General features: G+C 37.2%; 1 protein-coding gene across 8 annotated transcripts in view; it reads left to right on the plus strand.

Moving 5' to 3' along the window:
* Positions 1-18,148, plus strand: part of METTL21A (methyltransferase 21A, HSPA lysine) — an 86,250-nt gene extending 68,102 nt beyond the window's left edge. For all 8 annotated transcript variants that reach the window (XM_056807180.1, XM_056807181.1, XM_056807185.1 and 5 more), the window contains one exon: positions 16,990-18,148. In XM_056807180.1, the coding sequence (XP_056663158.1) occupies positions 16,990-17,387 (398 nt within the window). In that variant the 3' untranslated portion in view covers positions 17,388-18,148. The remainder of the gene's footprint in view (positions 1-16,989) is intronic.
* The last annotated feature ends 6,880 nt before the right edge of the window (positions 18,149-25,028 follow it).

Genomic DNA, 25,028 nt, shown 5'->3' on the forward strand with positions numbered 1-25,028 from the left:
GTTATTTTAGAGTCTACATCCCCAGTCATATGCCCTCAACCCAGGTATTCAAGCAGCTGTTTTTCTTCTATGTTTATCCTCCCACAGTTTTTCCTCTGAATGTGGATAGTGTTCTTTCTCGTAGATCCCTCCAGGTCATTCAGGATCACTGCATTGCCACTAATGGAGAGGTCCATTACATTTGATTGTACCACAGTGTATCAGTCTCTGTGTACAATGTTCTCCTGGTTCTGCTCCTCTTGCTCTGCATCACTTCCTGGAGGTTTTTCCAGTTCCCATGGAATTCCTCATTTATTATTCCTTTTAGCACAATAGTATTCCATCACCAATATATACTACAATTTGTTCAGCCATTCCTCAATTGAAGGGCATCCCCTCATTTTCCAATTTTTTGCCACCACAAATAGAGCAGCTATGAATATTTTTGTACATGTCTCTTTCCTTATTATCTCTTCGGGGTACAAACCCAGCAGTGCTATGGCTGGATCAAATGGCAGACAGTCTTTTAGTGCCCTTTGGGCATAGTTCCAAATTGCCCTCCAGAATGGTTGGATCAGTTCACAACTCCACCAGCAATGAATTAATGCCCTGACTTTGCCACATCCCCTCTAGCATTCATTACTTTCTGTTGCTGTCTTGTTAGCCAATCTGCTAGGTGTAAGGTGATACCTCAGAGTTGCTTTGATTTACATCTCTCTGATTATCAGAGATTTAGAACACTTTTTCATGTTCTCATAGTTTTGATTTCTTTAATTGAAAATTGCCTATTCATGTCCCTTGTCCATTTATCAATTGGAGAATGTCTTGATTTGTTTGTACAATTGGTTTAGCTCTTTATAAATTTGAGTAATTAGACCTTTGTCAGAGGTTTTTGTTATGAAGATTGTTTCCCAATTTGTTGCTTCCCTTCTAATTTTGGTTGCATTGGCTTTGTTTGTACCAAACCTTTTTAATTTGATATAATAAAAATGATTGATTTTATATTTTGTGATTTTTTTTCTAGCTCTTGTTTGGTTTTAAAGTCTTTTCTTTCCCAAAGATCTGACATGTATACTATTCTGTGTTCACCTAATTTGCTTATAGTTTCCTTCTTTATATTCAGGTCATTCACCCATTCTGAGTTTATCTTGGTATAGGGTGTGAGATGTTGACCCAAACCTAATCTCTCCCATACTGTCTTCCAATTTTTCACAGCAGTTTTTCTCAAATAGTGTGTCTTGGTCCCCAAAGCTGGGATCTTTGGGCTTATCATAGACTGTTATGCTGAGGTCAGTTACCCCAAATCTGTTTCAATGATCCTCCTTTCTCTTAGCCAGTATCAAATTGTTCTGATGACCACTGCTTTGTAGTAAAGTTTGAGATCTGGGACTTCAAGGCCTCCTTCCTTTGCATTTTTTTTTCATGATTTCCCTGGATATCCTTGATCTTTTGTTCTTCCAAATGAACTTTGTTATGGTTTTTTCTATTTTAGTGAAAAAGTTTTTTGGCCGTTCAATGGGTATGGTACTAAATAAGTAAATTAATTTGGGTAGGATTGTCATTTTTTATTATATTATCTTGTCCTACCCATGAGCAGTTGATGTTTTTCCAGTTGCTTAGATCTAGTTTTAATTGTGTGAGGAGTGTTTTGTAGTTGTGTTCATATAGTTCCTGTGTTTGCCTTGGCGCATAGATTCCTAAGTATTTTATATTGTCAAGGGTGATTTTATTTTTTAGTTTATTTAGTTAATTTAGAACATTATTCCTTGGTTACAATAATCACATTATTTTCCTCCCTCCCCTCCACCCACACTTCCCACAGTCCACACACAATTCCATTGGGTATTACTTGTGTTGTCAAGGGTAATATTAAATGGAATTTCTCTTTCTAATTCTTGCTGCAGAGATGTGTTGGAGAAATATAGAAATGCTGATGACTTATGTGGGTTTATTTTGTGTTCTGCAACTTTGCTAAAGTTGTTGATTATTTCAACTAGCTTTTTGGTTGATTCTCTGGGGTTCTTTAAGTAGACCATCATATCATCTGCACATAGTGATAGCTTGGTCTCCAATTTCTTTTTCTTCTCTAATTGCTACTGCTAGTGTTTCTAGTACAATGTTAAATAATAGAGGTGATGATGGTCATCCTTGCTTCACTACTGATCTTATTGGGAAGGCTTCTAGTTTGTCCCCATTGCAGATGATGTTTGCTGATGGTTTTAGATATATACTGTTTATTATTTTTAGGAAAGGCACTTCTATTCCTATGCTTTCTAGTGTTTTCAATAGGAATGAGTGTTGTATTTTATCAAAGGCTTTTTTCTGCATCTATTGAGATAATCATGTAATTTTTTTCATTTGTTTATTAATATGGTCAATTATGTGGATGGTTTTCCCAATATTGAACCATCCTTGCATTCCTGGTATGAATCCTACCTGGTCATAGTGAATAACACTCATAATCACTTGTTGGAGTCTTTTTGCTAGTGTCCTATTTAAGATTTTGCATCCATATTCATTAAGGAGATTGCTTTACAGTTTTCTTTCTCAGTTTTTGACCTGCTTGGCTTTGGAATCAGTATCATATTTGTGTTGTAAAAGGAATTTGATAGAACTCCTTCTTTGCTTATTCTGTCAAATAGTTTGTATAAAATTGGGATTAGTTGTTCTTTGAGTGTTTGATAGAATTCATTTGTGAATCCATCTGGACCTGGGGATTTTTTCTTAGGGAGTTCTTTGATGGCTTGTTCAATTTCTTTTTCTGATATGGGTTTGTTTAGATAGTCTATTTCTTCCTTTGTTACTCTAGGCAATTTATATTTTTGTAAATATTCATCCATATCACCTAGATCTCTATATTTATTACCATATAATTGGGAATAATCATTTTTAATGATTGCCTTAATTTCCTCTTCATTAGATTCTCCCTTTTCATCTTGGATACTATTAATTTGGTTTTCTTCTTTCCTTTTTTAAAATTAGATTGACCAGTACTTTGTCTATTTTATTTGTTTTTTCAAAGTACTAGCTTCTAGTCTTATTTATTAAATGAATAGTTCTTTGAGTTTCAATTTTATGAATTTCTCCTTTGATTTTTAGGATCTCTAATTTAGTCTTCATCTGAGGATTTTTAATTTTTTCACTTTCTAGTTTTTTAATTTGCATGCCCAATTCATTGACCGCTTCCCTCTCTAATTTGTTAACATATGAACTCAAGGATATGAATTTCCCATTGAGTACTGCTTTGGCTGCATTCTATAGATTTTGAAAGGATGTCTCATCATTTTCATTTTATTCAACAAAGTTATTAATTGTTTCTATGATTTGTTCTTTAACAGATTTTGGAGAATCCTATTGTATAATTTCCAGTTCATTTTTGAGTTGCCTCTCCATGTTCCCTTACTAATTATTATTTTCATTGTATTGTGATCTGAGAAGGTTGCATTTATTATTTCTGCTCTTTTGCACGTGTTTGCAATGTTTTTATGCCCTAATACATGATCGGTCTTTGTGAATGTACCATGTGCGCCTGAAAAGAAGTTGTATTCCTTTTTGTCCCTATTTATTTTTCTCCACAAATTTACTAACTCTGATTTTTCTAAGATTTCATTCACTTCTCTTACTTCTTTCTTATTTATATGTTTTTTTTTAAATTTTATAATATTTTATTTGATCATTTCGATGCATTATTCATTAAAGACAAAGATCATTTTCTTTTCCTCCCCACTATCCCCCATAGCCGATGCATGATTCCACTGGGTATCACATGTGTTCTTGATTTGAACCCATTGCCATGTTGTTAATATTTGCATTAGAGTGTTCGTTTAGAGTCTCTCCTCTGTCATGTCCCTTCAACCGCTGTAGTCAGGCAGTTGCTTTTCCTCAGTGTTTCTACTCCCACAGTTTGTCCTCTGCTTATGAATAGTGTTTATTCTCCTAGATCCATGCAGAATGTTCAGGGACATTACACCGCCACTAATGGAGAAGTCCATTACGTTTGATTATACCACAGTGTATTAGTCTCTGTGTACAATGTTCTCCTGGTTCTGCTCCTCTCCCTCTGCATCACTTCCTGGAGGTTGTTCCAGTCTCCATGGAATTCTTCCACTTTATTTTTCCTTTTTGCACAATAGTATTCCATCACTAACATATACCACAATTTGTTCAGCCATTCCCCAATTGATGGGCATCCCCTCGTTTTCCAATTTTTGGCCACCACAAAGAGCGCAGCTATGAATATTCTTGTACGAGTCTTTTTGTCCATTATCTCTTTGGGGTACAGACCCAGCAGTGCTATGGCTGGATCAAAGGGTAGACATTCTTTTATCGCCCTTTGGGCATAATTCCAAATTGCCCTCCAGAATGGTTGGATCAGTTCACAACTCCACCAGCAATGAATTAATGTCCCTACTTCGCCACATCCCCTCCAGCATTCATTACTTTCCTTTGCTGTTATGTTAGGCAATCTGCTAGGTGTGAGGTGATACCTCAGAGTTGTTTTGATTTGCATCTCTCTGATTATAAGAGATTTAGAACACTTCTTCATGTGCTTATTAATAGTTTTGATTTCTTTATCTGAAAACTGCCTATCCATGTCCCTTGCCCATTTATCAATTGGAGAATGGCTTGGTTTTTTGTACAATTGATTTAGCTCTTTATAAATTTGAGTAATTAAACCTTTGTCAGAGGTTTTTATGAAGATTTTTTCCCAATTTGTTGTTTCCCTTCTGATTTTAGTTACATTGGTTTTGTTTGTACACAAGCTTTTTAATTTGATGTAGTCGAAATTATTTATTTTACCTTTTGTGATTCTTTCTATGTCTTGCTTGGTTTTAAAGTCTTTCCCCTCCCAAAGATCTGACATGTATACTATTCTGTGTTTACCCAATTTACTTAAGGTTTCCTTCTTTATGTTTAAGTCATTCACCCATTTTGAATTTATCTTGGTGTAGGGTGTGAGGTGTTGATCAATTCCTAATCTCTCCCACACTGTCTTCCAATTTTCCCAGCAGTTTTTATCGAATAGTGGATTTTTGTCCCAAAAGCTGGGATCTTAGGGTTTATCGTATACTGTCTTGCTGAGGTCGCCTGCCCCAAGTCTATTCCACTGATCCTCCTTTCTGTCTCTTAGCCAGTACCAAATTGTTTTGATGACTGCTGCTTTGTAATATAGTTTGAGGTCTGGGACTGCAAGGCCCCCCTCATTTGTGTTTTTTTTCCATTATTTCCCTGGATATCCTTGATCTTTTGTTATTCCAAATGAACTTTGTTATGGTTTTTTCTAAATCAGTAAAGAAATTTTTTGGCAGTTCCATGGGTGTGACAAGGAAATCACTTTAAAAGACTGATATATATTAATTTAAGGTCGCCAAGGAATTCAACTATGTAATTCCTAAATGAAAACTCAAGTCAGCCGTCAGCCTTTTATAGAGTTTAATTACAAACAGGAGGAAGAAAGGAATTAGAGATAGAGAGAGAGAGAGAGGGAGAGAGAGAGAGAGAGAGAGAGAGAGAGAGAGAGAGAGAGAGAGAGAGAGAGAGAGAGAGAGAGAGAGAGAGAGAGAGAGTGAGAGAGAAAGGGGAGAGAAGGGAATAGGGCTTAAATACCCCCTCTGTTTAGGCTGGGCCAAAAGGCCCAAGCCCTTAGATAGCTGGGGCAAAGAAAGGAGATCAGTCCCTATTACTCACGTGACCAAAATGGAGAAACAGTCTCCGGGGCCCCCACCTTCAGCTTCCTTCAGAGCAAGCTTCTCAGAGCACCTCTCCAACCACTCAGAGCCAAAACTCTCCAACCACCCCCCCAGTCCTCAGACTCCTCTATCTTTAAGGAAACCATTCAAGTTCACTCCCCTCAGTTCTCACATCTACCAATCACTGTCCATCATTTTCCCTGTGCCAATGGTGGCTCTAGTTTAACCCAGGACTGCCCAGAGGTCTGTGGCTTTGCACATGTCTGTTGGAGGTCATATTCTCAAATAATTAAATCTTGATCTTTTGCTACAGCCCTTCCTAAATCCTGTTACCCTGAGTAGGGTAGAGATTGGAATAATTAAATTTTGATCTATGCTGCAGCCCTTCCTAAATCCTGTTAGGACTGAGTAGGGTGGAGATTGCAATTTCCAAGACTTGGTTCTGTCATTCCAAGTATCTCCATTGTATCAATTCTAAAATCAATCATGACTCAAAGAAATTCCTGTTCTATGCTTAAGCATAGGTCAAAGTACTTTCCATTGTTCAGCAAAAGGTTTCTGTCCTAAAGTAATCTTAAGAAGGGAGGAGGAGGAACCTCCCATGCCAATGGGGTTATCATTCCAATAGCCAAGACCCACTATCAATAGGAAATTTTTCAAGTATGAAATTTCCCAATGGTGAAATTTCCAACATTTATAAGTCTAAGAAATTTTAAGGTTTACATGGGTATGGCACTAAATAGATAAATAAGTTTGGGTAGGATGGTCATTTTTATTATATTGGCTCGTCCTATCCATGAGCAGTTAATGTTTTTCCAATTGCTCAAGTCTAGTTTTAGTTGTGTGGAGAGTGTTTTGTAGTTGTGTTCATATAGTTCCTGTGCTTATCTCGGGAGATAGATTCCTAGGTATTTTATTTTGTCTAAGGTGATTTTGAATGGGATTTCTTTTTCTAGTTTTTTCTGCTGAGCTGTGTTGGAAATATATAGAAATGCTGATGATTTATGTGGGTTTATTTTGTATCCTGCAACTTTGCTAAAGTTGTTGATTATTTCAATTAGCTTTTTGGTTGAATCTCTAGGATTCTTTAAGTAGACCATCATGTCATCTGCAACGAGTGATAACTTGGTCTCCTCCTTGCCTATTTTGATGCTTTCAGTTTCTTTTTCTTCTCTAATTGCTACTGCTAGTGTTTCTAGTACAATGTCAAATAGTAGAGGTGATAATGGGCATCCTTGTTTCACTCCTGATCTTATTGGGAATGCATCTAGTTTATCCCCATTGCAGATGATATTAGCTGATGGTTTTAGATATATACTGTTTATTATTTTTAGGAATGACCCTTCTATTCCTATGCTTTCTAGTGTTTTTAATAGGAATGGGTGTTGTATTTTATCAAAGGGTTTTTCTGCGTCTATTGAGATAATCATGTGGTTCTTGTTGGTTTGCTTGTTGATGTGGTCAATTATGTGGATGGTTTTCCTAATATTGAACCAGCCCTGCATCCCTGGTATAAATCCTACTTGATCATGGTGGATGACCCTTCTGATCACTTGCTGGAGTCTTTTTGCTAGTATCCTATTTAAGATTTTTGCATCTATATTCATTAGGGAGATTGGTCTAAAGTTTTCTTTCTCTGTTTTTGACCTGCCTGGTTTTGGAATCAGTACCATGTTTGTGTCATAAAAGGAGTTTGGTAGAACTCCCTCTTTGCTTATTATGTCAAATAGTTTGTATAATATTGGGATTAACTGTTCTCTGAATGTTTGATAGAATTCACTGGTGAATCCATCAGGCCCTGGGGATTTTTTCTTAGGAAGTTCTTTGATGGCCTGTTGGATTTCATTTTCTGATATGAGATTATTTAAGAATTCTATTTCTTCTTCTGTTAGTCTAGGCAGTTTGTATTTTTGTATATATTCATCCATATCACCTAAATTGGTGTATTTAATTGCCATATAATTGGGCAAAGTAATTTCTAATGATTGCCTTAATTTCCTCTTCTTCTGAGGTGATGTCCCCCTTTTCATCTTTGACGCTTTTAATTTGCTTTTCTTCCTTCCATTTTAATTAGATTGACCAGTACTTTGTCTATTTTGTTTGTTTTTTCAAAGTACCAGCTTCTTGTCTTATTTATTAAATCAATAGTTCTATCACTTTCGATTTTATTAATTTCTCCCTTAATTTTTAGGATTTCTAGTTTGGTTTTCTGCTGGGGGTTTTTAATTTGATAGCTTTCGAGTTTTTTTATTTGCATTTCCAATTGATTGATCTCTGCTCTCCCTAGTTTGTTAATATATGCACTCGGGGATATGAATTTACCTGTGGTTACCGCTTTGGCTGCATCCCAAAAGGTTTGAAAGGATGTCTCGCCATTGTCATTTTCCTCGATGAAATTATTAATTGTTTCTATGATTTCTTCTCTAACTAAACGATTTTGGAGTATCATATTGTTTAATTTCCAATTAGTTTTTGATTTGGTTTTCCATTTACCATTACTGATCATTATTTTTATTGCCTTGTGGTCTGAAAAGGCTGCATTTATTATTTCTGCTTTTCTGCATTTGTATGCCATGTTTCTGCGACCTAGGGTATGGTCAATCTTTGTGAATGTGCCATGTAGTGCTGAGAAGAAGGTGTATTCCTTTTTATCCCTATTTATTTTTCTCCATATGTCTATTCATTCTAATTTTTCTAAGATTTCATTCACTTCTTTTACCTCTTTCTTATTTATTTTTTTATTTGATTTATCTAAATTTGATAATGGTTGATTCAAGTCTCCCACTAATATGGTTTTACTGTCTATTTCTTCCTTCAATTCTCCTAGTTTCTCCATTAGAAATTTGGGTGCTATATTATTTGGTGCATACATGTTGATTAGTGATATTTCCTCATTATCTAAAATCCCCTTTAACAAAATATAATTACCTTCCCTATCCCTTTTGATCAGGCCAATTTTTCTATGGCTTTATCAGATATCATGATTGCCATTCCTGCCTTCTTTCTGTCAGTTGAGGCCCAGAAGGTATTACTCCATCCTTTAATTCTGACCTTGTGGGTGTCTACCCGCCTCATGTGTGTTTCTTGAAGACAACATATGGTAGGGTTTTGGATTCTAATCCATTCTGCTATTTGTCTACGTTTTATGGGTGAGTTCATCCCATTCACGTTCAAAGTTATGACTGTCACTTGTGGACTCCCTGGCATTTTGATATCCTTCCCTAATTTTAACTTTTCTTCTTCAGCTCTACCTTTTAGTCCAGTGATTTACTTTAAATCAGTCCCCCTTGTACTTCCCTTTCTACCCCCCTCCCTTCTTATTCCCTCCCTTATTTTCCCCTGTTGTATTTTTAAAATCCCCCCCTCCCTCCCTTGTACTGCTTCCCTCCCCACCAGTCTGTTTTTTACCCTTCTACTCCCCTATAGGGCGCAAATCTATTCTTTTCCCCAATGGATTTGATTGTTCTTCCCGCTTTGGGTCAGTTTCAAAGTATGTAAGAGTTGAGTATTTCTTATCTCCAACCTCTTTACCCTTCCAGTGTATCAATATTCTCCCCCCTCCCGCCATGAGGTTCTTTGTGACATATAAATTTACCCCCATTTGTTTCTTTTCCCATTTCTTTTGGTCATAACCTCTTTTCTTTTTTAGCTTTAGTCATATATATATATATATATATATATATATACATACACATGTATATGTATTTATGCATGCATATATCTATATACCTATTTATGTCTTGTCCTTTCGTCCTATACAGTTTGTCACTGTTCCCTCTGAGTGTAGTTCTTCTAGCTGCTCAGGTGATAGCAACAGTTTTTAAGAGTTACCAATGACCTCTTTTCTTATAGGGATACATATCATTTTAACTTATTGAGTCTCTTAAAAATTTGTTGTTGTTGTTGTTGTTGTTGTTTCCCCTCTTTTTGAATTACCTTTTGATGATTCTCTTGAGTTCTGTGGTTGGACTTCAAATTTTCTGTTCAGGTCTGGTCTTTTATTTATGAATGCTTGGAACTCTTCTGTTGTGTTAAATGACCATACTTTCCCCTGTAAGAATATAGTCAGTTTTGATGGGTATTTTATTCTTGGCTGTAGACCTAGTTCCCTTGCTTTCCAGAATATTGTATTCTATGCCTTTCCATCCTTCAGTGTAGATGCAGTCAGATCCTGTGTTATCTTCACTGTGTTTCTATGGTATCTGAATGGCTTCTTCTTGGCAGCTTGTAATATCTGTTCTTTTATCTGATTGTTTTTTAATTTCGCTATAAATTTCTTGGTGTTGTCAGTTGGGGATTAAATACAGGGGGTGATCTGTGGATTCTTTCAATCTCCACTTTCCCCTCTTGTTCTAGGATCTTGGGACAGTTTTCCTGGATAATTTCATCTAGTATTATGTCCAGGCTTTTTCTTTTGTTGTGGTCGTCTGGTAGTCCAATTATTCTTAAATTGTCTCTTATTGAATGATTTTCTAAATCGTCTGTTTTGTGAACGAGATGCTTCACATTTTCCTCATTTTTTTCATTCTTTTTGTTTTGTTTTATAGTGTCCTGCTGCCTTTTGAGGTCACTTGATTCTAGTTGTTTTACTCTGGTTCTTAAAGATTGGATTTCATCTCTGGCTTTTTGGTCATCTTTTTCCTTCTGGTCTGATTTTCTTTGAAGATTGTCTTTCATCCTCTTTACCTCATCTTTCATCTCCTTTGCCTCATCTTTCATCTCCTTTGCCTCATTTTCCAGCTGGATGATTTTGGCTTTCAGGACACTATTTTCTTGTTTTAGTTCAAGTGCCTCTGTTTCCAGATGACTTATCTTAATTTTTAAGTTCTTTTCCCAATTGTCTTCAGCCTCTCTTAATTGTGGTTTGAGTTCTTCCACAGCCTGTATCCAATTCGCTGGGATTTCTGGTTTATCGTTTGCTGATCTCTCCCCCTCTGTTCCATTTCCTGAGTAGTAGCTGTCTATTGTAGTTTCTTTCTTCTGTTTCTGTAGTTTGTTCAAATTCACCCCTTCTTTACTCCCCGTATTTGTCTGTGCTCTTGTTCCTCTCATTTTTTTTGTTTTTTTTGGGGACTTCTATTGGTCTCCCCTCTTGGACCTTTAACAGAAGATCTCTTGGTGTAATCTCTGGGGGAGGGTTGTTGGGGGTTTGAGCTTTCCTGTCCTCTGGATGCTTTTGATTGGCTTAAAGTCCAGCATGTCAATGAGGATGGATGGGGAGACTGGGCTTCCCTTTGTTCTGGAGACTTTTGATGGGATTGAGTTCAGCTTAGTTGGGCTGGGTTTACTCTGAGTTTTAAACTTCCTGGACGGATGGAGCAAATATGGAGGATCTCCAAAGCTCTGGCCAGGCTGCCAGGTCTATGCTCCTTCTAGGCTGCCATCTTGACTTTGCCTCTAGGTTTCTGTTTTTTTCAGAAGACCCTGCTCTCTAAGGGGGGAGATGCTTGGCCTCCCTGGGCTCTGAGGGCCCCTGATGGGATTAGGTTCAGCTGGTTCTTTCAGAAAACCCTGCTCTCTAAGGGGGGAGGGGTTGTTACTTGCCTGGGCTCTGAGGGCTCCTGATGGGATTAGGTTCACCTGGTTTGGGCTGAATGAACCCTGAAGCAAAAAACCTCCTCTTCCACAATCTGTGTTGAATGCCTGGAGACTGGCCCGGGTTACTTTCAAGGTAAGCCCTTCACCAGCACTGAGGTTTTTGTTCTTTCAGAAGTTCTGAGGGCTCCTGATGTGATTAGGTTCAGGTGGTGTGGGCTGAATTATCCCGGAGCCAAAAAAAGGAAGGAAAAAAAAAAACAATCTCCTCCTCCACAGTCTGTGTTGAATGCTTGGAGACTGGCCTGGGATACTTTCAAGGTAAGCTCTTCGGAGCAACCCCTTTGCCAGCCCTGAGTTTTCTGTCCTTTCAGTAGCTCTGAGGGTAAGATGCAATCGGTAAGGAAGGGTTTCCGAGGTCTGAACTTTCGCTGCTTCTACACCGCCATCTTGGCCGGAAATTCCTTTCTTATTTATTTTTTGGTTTGATTTATCTAGTTCTGATAGGGGAAGGTTCAGGTCTCCCACTAGTATAGTTTTTCTATATATTTCATCTTTGAGCTCCACTAGTTTTTCCTTTAGAAATTTGGATGCTATGCCATTTGGTGCATACATGTTGAGAACTAATATTTCCTCATTGTCTATATTTCCTTTTATCAGGATGTAATTAGCTTCCCTAACTCTTTTAACTAGATTTATTTTTACTTTGACTTTGGCAGATATCATGATTGTGACTCCTGCCTTCTTTTTTTTCAGTTGATGCCCAATAGATTTGGCTCGATCCTCTTACTTTTATCCTATGTGTGTCTACCTTCCTCATGTGTGTTTCTTGTAGTCAGTATATGGTAGGGTTTTGGATTCTAATCCATTCTGCTATTTGCTTGTGTTTCATGGGTGAGTTCATTCATTCCGTTCACATTCAGAGCTGGGTATTTCCCAATATTTTGATTTCTACTCCTAGTCCTGCCTTTTCTTCTTTCACTATTTCCTTCTACACTAATGTTTTGTTTTTAATCAATCCCCCTAATTCTCACCCATATTTTACTTCCCTTTCTACCCCCTCCCTTTTTATTTTCCCCTTATTTTCTTTGCAGCCTTTTAAAACAACCCCCCAACCCTTTCCTTTATACTGCTTCCCTCCCCACCAGTCCATTTGTTACCCTTCTACTTTCCTATAGGGTGCAAATCTATTATCTGCCCCAATGGATTGGATTGTTCTTCCCTCTTTGAGTCAATTTCAATGCATGTAAGAGTTGAGTATTCCCTACCTCCAACCTCTTCACCCTTCTGGTGTATTGATGTTCTCCCGACTCCCACCTCCTGCCATGAGCTTCTTTGTGACATATAAATTTACCTCCTTTTGTTTCTTTTCCCATTTCTTTTATTATTAACCTCTTTTTTTAGCTCTAGTTGTATATATGTATATATATATATGTATTTATGCATATATCTATATACATATTTATGTCTTGGTGTTTCATCCTGTACAGTTTGTCACTGTTCCCTCTAAGTGTAATTCTTCCAGCTGCCCAGGTGATCGCAATAGTTTTTAAGAGTTACCAATGACCTCTTTTCTTATAGGGATACATATCATTTTAATTTTTTGGGTCTCTCAAAAAAGTTTTTTTGTTTTGTTTTTCTTCTTTGCTTCTTTTTTAATTACCTTTTGATGATTCTCTTGAGTTCTATGCTTGGGCATCACATTTTCTTTTCAGGTCTGGTCTTTTCTTTACAAATTCTTGGAATTCTTCTATTTTGTTGAATGACCATACCTATTTTGTTGAATGACCCTGTAAGAATATAGTCAGTTTTGCTGGGTAGTTGATTCTTGGTTATAGACCTAGTTCCCTTGCTTCCAGAATATCATATTCCATACCTTTCCCTCCTTCAGTGTAGATGCAGCCAGATACTTTGTTATCTTCACTGTGGTTCCATGGTATCTGAATGACTTCTTAGCAGCTTGTAATATTTTTTCTTTGGTCTGATAGTTCTTGAATTTGGCTATAACATTCCTGGGTGTTGTCAGTTGGGGATTAAGTACAGGAGGAGATCTGTGGATTCTTTCATTCTCCAGTTTTCCCTCTTGTTCTAGAATTTTGGGGCAGTTTTCTTGGATAATTTCCTGTAGTATGATGTCCAGGCTTTTTCTTTTGTCATGGTCTTCTGGTAGACCAATGATTCTTAAGTTATCTCTCCTGGAATGATTTTCTAAATCTTCTGTTTTGTGAATGAGGTGGTTCATATTTTCCTCAATTTCTTTATTCTTTTGATTTTTTTTATAGTGTCCTGCTGCCTTGTGAAGTCACTTGATTCTAGTTATTGTATTCTGGTTCTTAAGTACTGGATTTCATCTATTGGCTTTTTGGTCATCCTTCTCTTTCTCATCTGATTTTCTTTGGAGGTCATCTTTCATCCTCTTTGCTTCATCTTTCATCTCCTTTGCCTCCTCTTTCATTTTCTTTGCCTCATCTTTCATCTCCTTTGCCTCATTTTTGAGCTGGTTGTTTTTTTCGCTTTCATGACACTATTTTCGTGTTTTAGTTTCAGTGCCTCTGTTTCCAGATGACTTATCTTAGTTTTTAAGTTCTTTCCCCAGTTGTCTTCAGCCTCTCTTAATTGTGTGTTGAATTGTATTTTGATTTCTTCCAGAGCCTGTATCCAATTTGCTGTTTTTTTTTTTGCTTAGTGTTCCCTCATTCTTCTCTGTTCTGTTTGCTCTTTGTTCATTGCCTGTATAGAAGCTGTCAATTGTAATTTTTTTCTTTTTCTGTTGTTTTCTCATATTTACCCCTTCTTCACTCCCTGCAGTTGCCTAAGCTCTTGCTCCTCTCATTTTTTGTGGTTTTGGGCTTTTCTTTCTGCCTTCACCCTTGGAGTTTTGTCAATAAATCTCTCAGTGCAGTCTATGAGGGAGGGGTGTTGGAGCTTGAGCTTCCCTGCCCTCTGAAGGCTTTGATGGGATTAAGTCTGGCTGGGTTGCTGGATGTGCCCTGAGGCCAAAACCTGGGGAAAGGGGGGGGGAGCAATAATCAGTGTCTTCACTGCTCCAACTGCTGCCAGCTCCATTCTCTGTGTTTCTTCTCTATCTGCTTCCCCACTGCCTGTGTTGGATGCTCTGATCCTGGCACAGCTTTGCCCACAAGGTACTCCCTCCAGACCAGCGCCTTTGCCCTCCCAGAGGTTCCAGCTGCTGGTGGAGGCTTAGTGGTCTAGGTGGGGGTGGGGTCCTGGCATCTTCCTTTTTCCTTTCCCTTAAACCTGAGTGTTCTCAAATTCTGGCTAACATACCTTTTAAGTTGAGTCCAGCAAAAAGGTTCCTTGGCACTGTCTTGTTGTTAGGTTTGATTTACAGTCTCCTAGGAGCATTTAGTTTGTAATTGGTAAGGAAGGATTTTCAGAGGTCTTAAAGTTTTCTGCCTCTATGCTGCCATCTTGACTCTGCCCCAGAAGCTGAGATGTTTTAATTTGCATTTCTCTAGTTATTAATGATTTGGAGCATTTTTCCTATAGCTATAGATAGCTTGGATTTCTCCTCTTGAGAACTGTTTATTCATCCTTTAATAATTTCTTAGGAGGAAAATAGCTCATATTCTTATACATTTGAATTGGTTCCTTGAATGGCTTGGAAATGAGACCTGTATCAGAGAAAAACTTGCTAAAAGGATTTCCCTTCCTAGTGATTGTTTTGCTTATAATCTCATCTGCACTGGATTTCTTTATGGAAAAAGTATAGTTATGTGCAAAAATACAGAGGCTTTTGACATATAGTATGTCTTAGTTGGTTTTGTCCATGTGGGAAAGGTAGTATGGAAGAAAGAGACTACTAGATTTGGAGTCAGAGGAGCTAGGCTTGAACCCTTGGCTCGTCCCCTTTTTTTGCCTGTATGACTTGAGGCAACACCTATCCAGAGATTAGTTTTCATGTGAATAAAAGGAAGGGGTCACTTAGGATCATCTTAAAGTTCTCTTTCAGCTCATAGGCTCTCTAATATTCAGGTGAGGAAACTGAGGCTTTAACTTATAGCTAAGACTCAAACTTGGGTTGATTCTAAACCTTGTTGCCTTGATTTCCTTTATGGCATCGACCTTGATTTCTGTGACTTGGCTGTTCCCTGACTGACTCCAAATTGGACCTATCATTCCTTGCAACTGACTCCATCTTCCAAGATTGAAACCCAAATAACTCCCTCTCCAGTATGAGCTTTTGTTGTTATATCATGACTGCTCAACCTGCTCTCCCCTCTCGTTTCTTTTAGACCCTTTACTCTTCCCATTTCTAATCCCTTAGTTCTCTTGTGGGCCCCCTTGCCTCCTCACACATCTTTAGGCCCATGAATCTTCACCATACTCTTGCTAGGATCCTGTTTGTATTTCAAGGGTTAAGAGTAGGTGCTTGGCAAGGCATTAAAAATGTCATAGACTTTGCAATTTAGAAATCTGGAGGAAGAAAGACAACAGTTTGAGGGACAATTAACAACAATAATGATAATAACTAGCACATAGTGTCAGGCACATAGTAGAAGCACTTTACCAATATCATTTCATGTGATCCTTATAGGGGTAGGTGTTTTTATTTAGAAAAAGTGAAAACTGAGTATTTTTCGGTAAATGTAGAACCAGGTTTCTTTGCCTTTTTTGGTGTCATGCCCCCTTTGGAATATGGTAAAGCCTATGGACTTGTTCCCACAATGATGTTTTTAAATGCATAGGCTAAAATTCATTTTTATGGAGAAAAGTCAGGCATGTTAAAATATAGTTATTGAAATAGATAGATGCATATATATATATATATATATATATATATATATATATATATATATACCAATATACATCAAATCTATTTTTTTAAATCCTTACCTTCCATCTTAGAATTAATTCTGTGTATTGGTTCCAAGGCAGAAGAGTGATAAGGGATAGGCAATGGGGGTTAAGTGACTTGCCCAGGGTCACACAGCTAGGAAGTGTCTGAGATTTGAACCTAGGACTTCCCATCTCTAGACCTGGCTCTCAATCCACTGAGCCAGCCACCTGCCCCCTGAATTCATGTATTTTTAAAAATTCATAGACCCCTGGCAAATATCCCCTGCTTTAATAGACTGTTACCATTCCTAAGCTTGCAAATTATTTGTCATTGATTGCATTTTTGGTTATCTGTTTTCTGAAGACTATAGGAAAGAGAATCTTTAATTTATTATTAAACACTTACCAAAACACCTATAAGATAGGTTTATAACTGATTTTTGGCTAGGTTAGCAACAGATTAATTTTTAGCCACAACCGATATTTCAAGTGTACAATTAGGTTAAAAATTTAACAGAATGACAGATTAGAAACCAGGATGTGGGAGCACAGAGAGAATTTATGCCACATGGGGACTTGGTTGAAGGAACTGGGGATACTTAGCCTAGAGGTGAGATGAGGGGCTGACCTGCAGAGCTCTGATGTGGAAGGGGGATTAGATTTCTTCTGCTTGACCCCAGGAGGCAGAATTAGGAGTAATGGGTGGAGACTGTAGAGAGAGGCAGATTTCAACTCATCACAAGGAAAACTTCCTAACACAAGTGAGAAGGGATATCCCCAGCCCTCAATCAGTCATTAAACATTTATGTGCCTGGCTTTATTGATAAGTTCTTGCATTCATTTGGTTATTTGCTCCGAAATGCCCCATCCAGCTCAGAAATTCAATGATTATTAAAATCTTTCTTCTCCTCTATACCTACTAGAGAAGCTGTCACTATTAGGCATGTCATTTATCCTGAGGCTATTTCTTTGACCCACATTCTAGGTGCTCACGTCACCATCACAGATCGGAAAATAGCTTTAGAATTTCTTCAGTCCAATGTTCAAGCCAACTTGCCTCATGATACACAACCGAACGCTGTGGTGAAGGAGTTGACTTGGGGGCAAAACCTAGAAAGCTTTTCACCAGGAAAGTTTGACTTGATCCTTGGAGCTGATATCATATACTTGGAAGAAACCTTCTTGGATCTCCTTGAAACCTTGGAGCACCTGTGCAGCGACCACTCAGTAATTCTTCTATCCTGCCGTATCCGCTATGAACGAGATCAGAACTTCCTAACGATGCTGGGAGAGCATTTCACTGTTTCTGAGGTTTACTATGACCTTGAAAAAGATGTTCACATATATAAAGCCCACAGGAAAAACCAGAAGGAAGATTTATAAAGTGGAGTTTATTTAGTTTATTTAGAAATACTCTAAACATTCACAAAGGGTGATCTCATCGGGCAAATGCTGGCAAATACTAAATCTAATGTTGTAGCATCACCTTTGGTCCAAATTCCTGAATCTGGCAAAATATTCTCAGGCACTTCAATGTCAACATTAATCTTGTGAGATGCTCCTATGGAGAGGTTCTCAGATACATCTGGATATTAGTTAGGATAGGGACTGGACATAAGATTTATGACTTCCAGAGAAGAAAAATCCTCCTACAAGGGTAGATCAATACCTTCCCTGAAACTTACTGTATTACAAAGTTCCTTAGAGAACCAAGAAGAGAAGTGACTTGGCTGGGGTCATTTAGCCAATGTGTCAGGTAGTCTTGTGACCCTAGGTCTTCTGTGGTTCTGGGGCAGCTCTGGATGTTGAGCTGAGTCTCACTTGGATGTTGGAAGGTCGAGTTAAACAAATGACTTAGAATTCCTTGTGAAATGTTCAGTGTTTACTATAGAGTTTTCATAATGTGAAAGATATTTATACATTCCCTAACTTTCATTTGTAATCTTGTCTTTCTTTGTTGGCCCTGGGTGGATCTTTTCTACTTTTGTTTGGTGGCTGCCATTTGTAATTAGGATGTATACATTTTATATTTTCCAATGTCTATTTTCATTTGCATAAAAATAGGATAAGATGATTAAAAAATATTTTAGATATTTTGAAAATGAGTTTTTAACTGAGAAAATAAATAATTTTTTACCCTTTAATGAGTTGTTTGTTGAATTTCTGTTGGATTCAGAAGAAAAAGGTCATGATTAATTCGGTACAACTTAACATTTTAAAAAATTAATTCTGTTTTGTGTATTTTTTGTGGGGGCCTGTCAAAAATGCACAATAGATCATATTGAAAACCAAAACGTGATGGCATAACATAAGTAGAAGAGGATGGTTTTAAAGTTCATTGCCTCGTCCTTTTGAGTGTGGAGATTGGATGAAAGATGAGGCTTTATTCATATAAACTTTTTTTAGGTCATGTATGTTGTTTTTTAGAAAGTGAATAGGGCTAGGAGTGGGGGCATCTTCCTATAGTTCCCTTTGGCTGGGGAGGTATGGGTAGTTTGAGACTGGGAGTTCTGAGAAGTTGAAGGGCTCATGCCATTTGGTTGTCCACATCAAGTCTGGGACTAGTAGAGTAGGCCCCCAGAAGTGGGGTGGGGTTCACCATTGCCTAAAGAGGGGAATGCAGCCCAATCTGGAAAAACAGAGCAGGTCAAAATTCTATACAGGGTTTGGGGCTTGACTGGTCACTGTACTTCTGACTCCTGTGGGAAAAAGGGAGTTAGGACTTGTTTCTGAAAAAAATAAATGAATTGATAGTAGCTTGATACTTTTAGACTAAAATCTTATACTTTTCAATGATAAAAATATAATTATTTGGTATGGATAATTTCAGAGAATCAAAAGTGGATTTTAATTTCCAAATAGATTATACCAATTTGGCAAACTTTTTTGTTTATATACATACACATTGTATCAGAAATGACAAAATTTGTAACTCAAGGAAAATCCCTTATTCCCCCCACTAGTTAAAAATATGCTTTTAATTTAGTAAAAAAATAAGTATTAGTTTTGTCTACATTAAATTTGATTTATTATTAAATTATGGATTATTATTAATGTCCATAAACTGATTAATTTATAGCCACAAACTGCTGTGCTTCTAACTTACAAGTAGAAATGGAAATCCCTCACCTCTTTTTTGGGTGTCTTTTCCACACCCTGAATTTTCTTTACATTATTGTTTTACGTGAAAAATATCAACATCCCTAATTTCTAAATTCTGAAAGTCTCCACTTTTTCTTAAACTAAAGTCACAGAAAACTCTATGAAGTAACCAATCAACTTTTCATATACTGGGGTAATAGCCACAAGATGGCATTAGAGCCCCATCCCTATGATCTGGAAAAAATGACTGGCCAGAAGAGCTCTCCTTTCTTACTTTTTCCCTCCCTCCCTTTCTCTTTCCTTCTCTCCCCTCCTTCATTTCTTTCTTCCTTCCTCCCTTCCTCTTTCCTCAATCCTCCCTTCTTTCCTTTATCTTCTTTTTTGTACATTGGAGTTGGAAATCATAAGTGTAAAGAAATTAAGTAATTAAACTATTCCAGAACAAAAGGTGATTTGGTGAGAGCCTATACTAGACCTTTTTAGATGCAGCCAGAGTGGGTATCACTGCAAGCTGTAGGAGTCATCTGCCTAACATATAAATTTACTTAGTTTTCCTATTAACTTCCCCACCTTATTAGATGCTTGAGCCAAAAGATTCTCTTTCCAATTCAATTTAAAATAAAAAGAAACCAAGTTCTGAACAAGGGAGACACAGATTTAAAACCAAAGCATTTATAATATGTTTACTATAGGCCAGGCATTGTGCTAAACTCTACATATATAAAAAGAGGCAGAAACAGTCTCTGCCCTCAAGGAGTTTATATTTAAATGGAGGAGACAACATGCAAACAACTGCATACAAGATATATACAGTAAAAATCCCTCCCCTGAAAACATTTCAGGACCTGATTCTGCCCAATGGAATCAGACTTTCAAGATAGGGATTAAAATTCAAAATCATATTGGCAAGAGCCTGGATGAAAGAAACATTGAGAAATTAGTCCTTAGATAAATTAATGTTTTACATGTCAGTCAACAAGCACAGTTTATGTTCATAAAATAGAAAATATAGTTGTGTGAGGCTCAAGATCAAGTTGAGTGTTTCTGTAGTCAAGGGAAAAAAAATGTGTCCAATGACACTCTAACTTACTATCTATGTAAGGTACTTTTCCCTCATGAGAAAAATATAAAATATTTTCCCTTTTATTTTGAAAATGTTTTTGTCAATATCTTCCATTTCTAAGGCCCCTTACTTGCTCCGGTCTTGAAAATATAGAGCTGTCAACCAAGAATAAGATCATAATTATCATTGGTATTATCTCATCATTTCATGACAATGGGTTCCAAAGTTTGCTAGAAGAAGTCTTGAGATCATTTTTCAATCTCTTCATTTTATAAAGGTAGAAATTGAGATTCAGGCTGAATGACTTGCTCACACAATTGCTGTCCACATTGGAATTTGAACTCAGATCCCTTGAATCCAGGTCCAGTAATCTAGACTATATACTACTGCTCCATTTCAGGTACTTGTGTGTTAGATCAATGAATGAATTTATCAGACTTATTTTGATGTATGAATCAGGCAATTAAAAGATGGTATGAGAAAATGACAATATTCATTTGTTTCCAACTCTTTGTGACCTAATTTGGGGTTTCCTTTTCTTTTAAACCCCTTACCTTCTGTCTTAGAATCAATACTATGTATAGGTTCCAAGGCAGAAGAGTAGTAAGGGCTAGGCAATGGGGGTCAAGTGACTTGCCCAGAGTCACATAGGTAGGAAGCATCTGAGGCCAGATTTGAACTCATGAAGATAAATCTTCCTGTCTTTGGACTGGCTCTTTAATAACTGTGCCACCTAGTTGTCCCATAAGAAAATCGAAGTACAATTTTCAAGGGCTAAAAGATCAAAGTCTAACTAGCCAGCCCATCCTTGCAAAATAATCACAAAAATGAAATTAGTGGTTTCCAATGTTATCCTTAGACTTTTTTAGGTTATGAGCATGAGGCATGTCATTAATTTCAACCAAGGTAAGGGGATAGTTTTGCAGATAGGCAGAATTTTTTCCAAGTAAGAATAGGTAACTTATTCCCCCACAGAAAAGAGAATTCCAAGCAATAAAGAATGTTTTTATAGAAATCGGTAACATCACTACTCATTAGTTGGGAAGCTAATCTGCAAAGCTTTATGGGACTTACCCAATTAATAGGGTATTGGTCAGTTTACAGTTCACCTCCACAGATCAAACACACCAATCATCATTGTCTCCCTCTCCAGTGTCTGTGGTTTCTTTGCCACTAGCCTGATTTTCTCTGTGCTGCCACCATGTCCTCTGGGAAATGCTGACCTTGTTGGCTGGCACTCATAGGCATCTAGGACCTTTTGATGTTCAGAAGGTTGATGTTAAGGCAGCCAGGGGCTTCCAGAATAAGCCTGGCTAATTGAGCATATACTCCGCCTGGGAAGCAGGTGCCCTGAAGCCCCTAGGTGGGCAGAATTTTTTGATGGGTTGGTTTATAATGAGTGATCATCAATAGAAATAGGTTTGCATGTGGGAAGCAAAGAGGAATCTTTGCTATGCTAAATACTTGGGAAATATATTGAGAGTAGAAGACTAAATGCTTTGTGAAAACTATCTTTGACAAGGGCTTAGTCTTTCAAGTATGAATATTTTTGGACATATGGGGAAAAGTAAGTGGGTCCTAAATTAGTACATGAAAGATATGAGTCTAAAAAGTCTTACTGTTACTGCACTAAGGAAGCTTTATAAGGATCTTTAATGCAATCCTGCACTAAGACTTTGGGACAATTTATGTATTTGAGATGGTAAGTGATTGAGGAGGCAGAAAATTGCCCTATTTCACTAAAGAAGTCTTAATTTTTTTTTTTGAGGATAGGCATTTTATCTTGTACCTTGTCTCAGAATCCAGTGCCCCACATAACAGTAAGCACCCAATAATAAATTTACTGCTTCCCATTATAGGAGGAATTTTATGAAATGTTGAAAAGATACAAAAATGACTAACAGTCACTGCTTCCAGAACAAAAGTATGGACTGATTTCCTTCTCTTATCTCCTATCTTTCTATTTCAACCTTTCCATTTTAAGGTAAGATAAGTAAAACTCCTCTCAGGTTTGTTGTTGGAATCTTGAAACATTTTATTTACTTATGACCAACAGAATCCTTGGTCTTAATACCCAAAGTGACATTAATAGAGATTTTAAAAAATGAAGTCTGTTCACAAAACTTCTATGCTTCTATAACTTCTAGAAGACTCATAATTCTTCTTTTGTGTCTTTTTGGTCAGCCTTAAGAGAACCAAACATAAGGAGCTACCAAAAATAATTACTCTCAGGTACATCAGAAAATGGTAATTGTATTCAAATTCAAATTCAATAAACACCTATTAGGAAACTACTACAATTAGGGTCCAGTGCTAAGAACTGAAGAAGATGGGAAGACACAAAATTTTAATAAGAAAAGGGCTCTGTCCTTATCAAGCTTGCAATCTAGCTAAGTTGGCAAGCATTTTTAAGTGCTTATATTGTACCACTCAGTGTGCTAAGGGCTGGAGATACAATATAGAAGGGAGATATTTCTTAAAGATAAAACTCAAAATAATGTGTAAGTGCATTACAAGAGTTGTGGATGGCTGGTGCAATCGGGGAAGGGAGGAGGTATTAGTATAACTTGGATTTTAAGGGGCTGATAGGAATTTGACTGGCAAGAATGTGGCTATGTATCTGGCAGTGGTGGGTGGTCACATTTGGAAAGATCACTGTACGCACAAGACCATTACATATTGATTTTATGCCAATAAAGCTAGAGATAAGGATGACATTGAGCTGTAGAGGATTCTGAAATTTCTGGCAGTGTATTGAGTTTTTATGAGCAAGAAGGAACTCCTGTAGATTTCTGAGTGACTGAGGGTCAGATCTATTCTGGAAGCACCAGGATGGGTTGTTAGTGCTAAAACTAGTGTGATGATGAATATGGAAATCAATGATATTAAGGGTTGAAGTGGCTCTTTCATAAATCATTTTACTGCATTAGAGAATGGTTGGTAGAGGCCATAAGGTCCAGTGATATTAGGGCCTCTTCAAAACTGTTTGTAGCCTAAAACTTTTCATTCAATTAATGTTTGGAAAGCTATGGCCAGTAAGATCGGAACAATGTATAATTAGTAGGTTGATTATGAACACGTTAAGCAGAGGGGTTAAACCTTTGATACTACAGGCTTAAGTTTTATGCAGCTACCTCTTCCACTTTAATGGACACTTCTAGAGTGGGTTAATAATTGAGTTAATTAATTGATATATTTCATGAATTAGTTCTAAGGTGTATTAAGTACCGTTAACTTTACTTCTCTTGTCCTAGGAGTAGCAAGTAGAGGTGAGGTGGCTATTGTATGCTGTGGAAAGAGTACACAGTTAAGACTGTTTCAGGAATACTGAATTGGTCTAAACATTTTGTAAAACAATGTAAAATTATGTTAAAAAAATTAGACCCATACCATCTGAAGGGGATGATGTACTAAGACAGGTAAGTTCCTTATGGCTAAAAATATTAATAGCAGCACTTTGTGATGGCCAAGTCCTGGAAGCAAAGGTGACGCCTATTGACTGAACAATGGCTAAAAGAAATTGTGCTACATGAATGTAATGGGACATTGCTGGGCTGTAGGAAACAGTATATATAAACAGGTAACAGGATGATGGATGGAGTGCTGTTACTTCGAGTAAGGAAAATCTGAGTTCAACTCTAGTCTCTAATGCTTTGTAGCTCTAGGATAGACAATGTCTTAGTTTCCTCATCTTTAAAATAGGAATAATAATAATAATAATAGTATTTTTATGGGGATCAAAAAAGGTAATATGAACAGTTCTTTGCCAACCTTAAAGCACTAGATAAGACATCTGGGAGGACTTTTACAAACTAATGCAGAATGAAGGAAACAAGCAAAACCAAGAAAATTATGCAAAAGAACAAAATAAAGGATAATGGAATATTGTGCAATGATAATGATCACGTTTTTCCCTGAAAAAAAGGTGGGAGACTATAGGCATGAAATGTTGCCTTTGCAGATGGACACAATTGAAAGGCTGGTTTGGTTGAACTTTTCTCTCCTTAAATCTGTTACAAGGGAAGGCTCACTGTGGGGAGAAAAATTCTGAAGTCATAAATGAAGGTAATTAATTGCAAAACAAAAGATAACAATAAAATAAGATTTTAAAGGTGATTCTAGTAATACAGCTTTCTCAGAGATTAGAGCAAAGGGAAGAGGAAGAACTCAGTAAAGCAGCTGAGGCATTTACTGAGAGGGAAGGAGTTGGGAGTACCTGGTGTTGGGAAAGTTTCAGTAGCCACAGTATAGTGTGATAGTCTAAGATGGGAGAACTTGAATCTGTAATAGACCTCCATGGCATGGTTATGTTTAGTAACCCAAGAGGATAAATGTGAGGGGTCACTCAAAATAGGTGTCAAGCTGTCAATGGAAATTCATTTAAAGGTGGGGTGACAAGCAATTCAACAAGGATAGCTGAAGGGAAAGAAGGGGAGCCAGTAAAATAACTGACCTTGTTTGAGTCAGTAAAAAAAAAAATCTCTAGAACCTTTTTTACTTTCTAAAGAAAAAAAAGGCAAAGAATCATTTTAATGTCATGATTAAAAGAATAATTGAACTTTTTAAAGGTGCCATCTTGAATATATCCAGTTAGTCTAACCTCCCATGTAATTTCTTCTTTCAATGTTCCTGATGGTCATTTCTCTTCCACACACAGTCAATATAACTCATTAACCCTTCAATTAACCTACTCAATAGATTACCATATCCCAGTGGAGAATACTTAAAATATGGGCATATTGCAATAACATTTACCAAAAGAAGATATACTTTTCTGGTATTATTCTGCTCAAAGATTCCACGCCCCTCCCCTGAAACCCTTACCTTCCGTCTTGGTATCAATACTGTGTATATTGGTT

This window comes from Monodelphis domestica, chromosome 8, assembly GCF_027887165.1.
Source record: "Monodelphis domestica isolate mMonDom1 chromosome 8, mMonDom1.pri, whole genome shotgun sequence".
Classification (NCBI taxonomy): Eukaryota; Metazoa; Chordata; class Mammalia; order Didelphimorphia; family Didelphidae; genus Monodelphis; species Monodelphis domestica.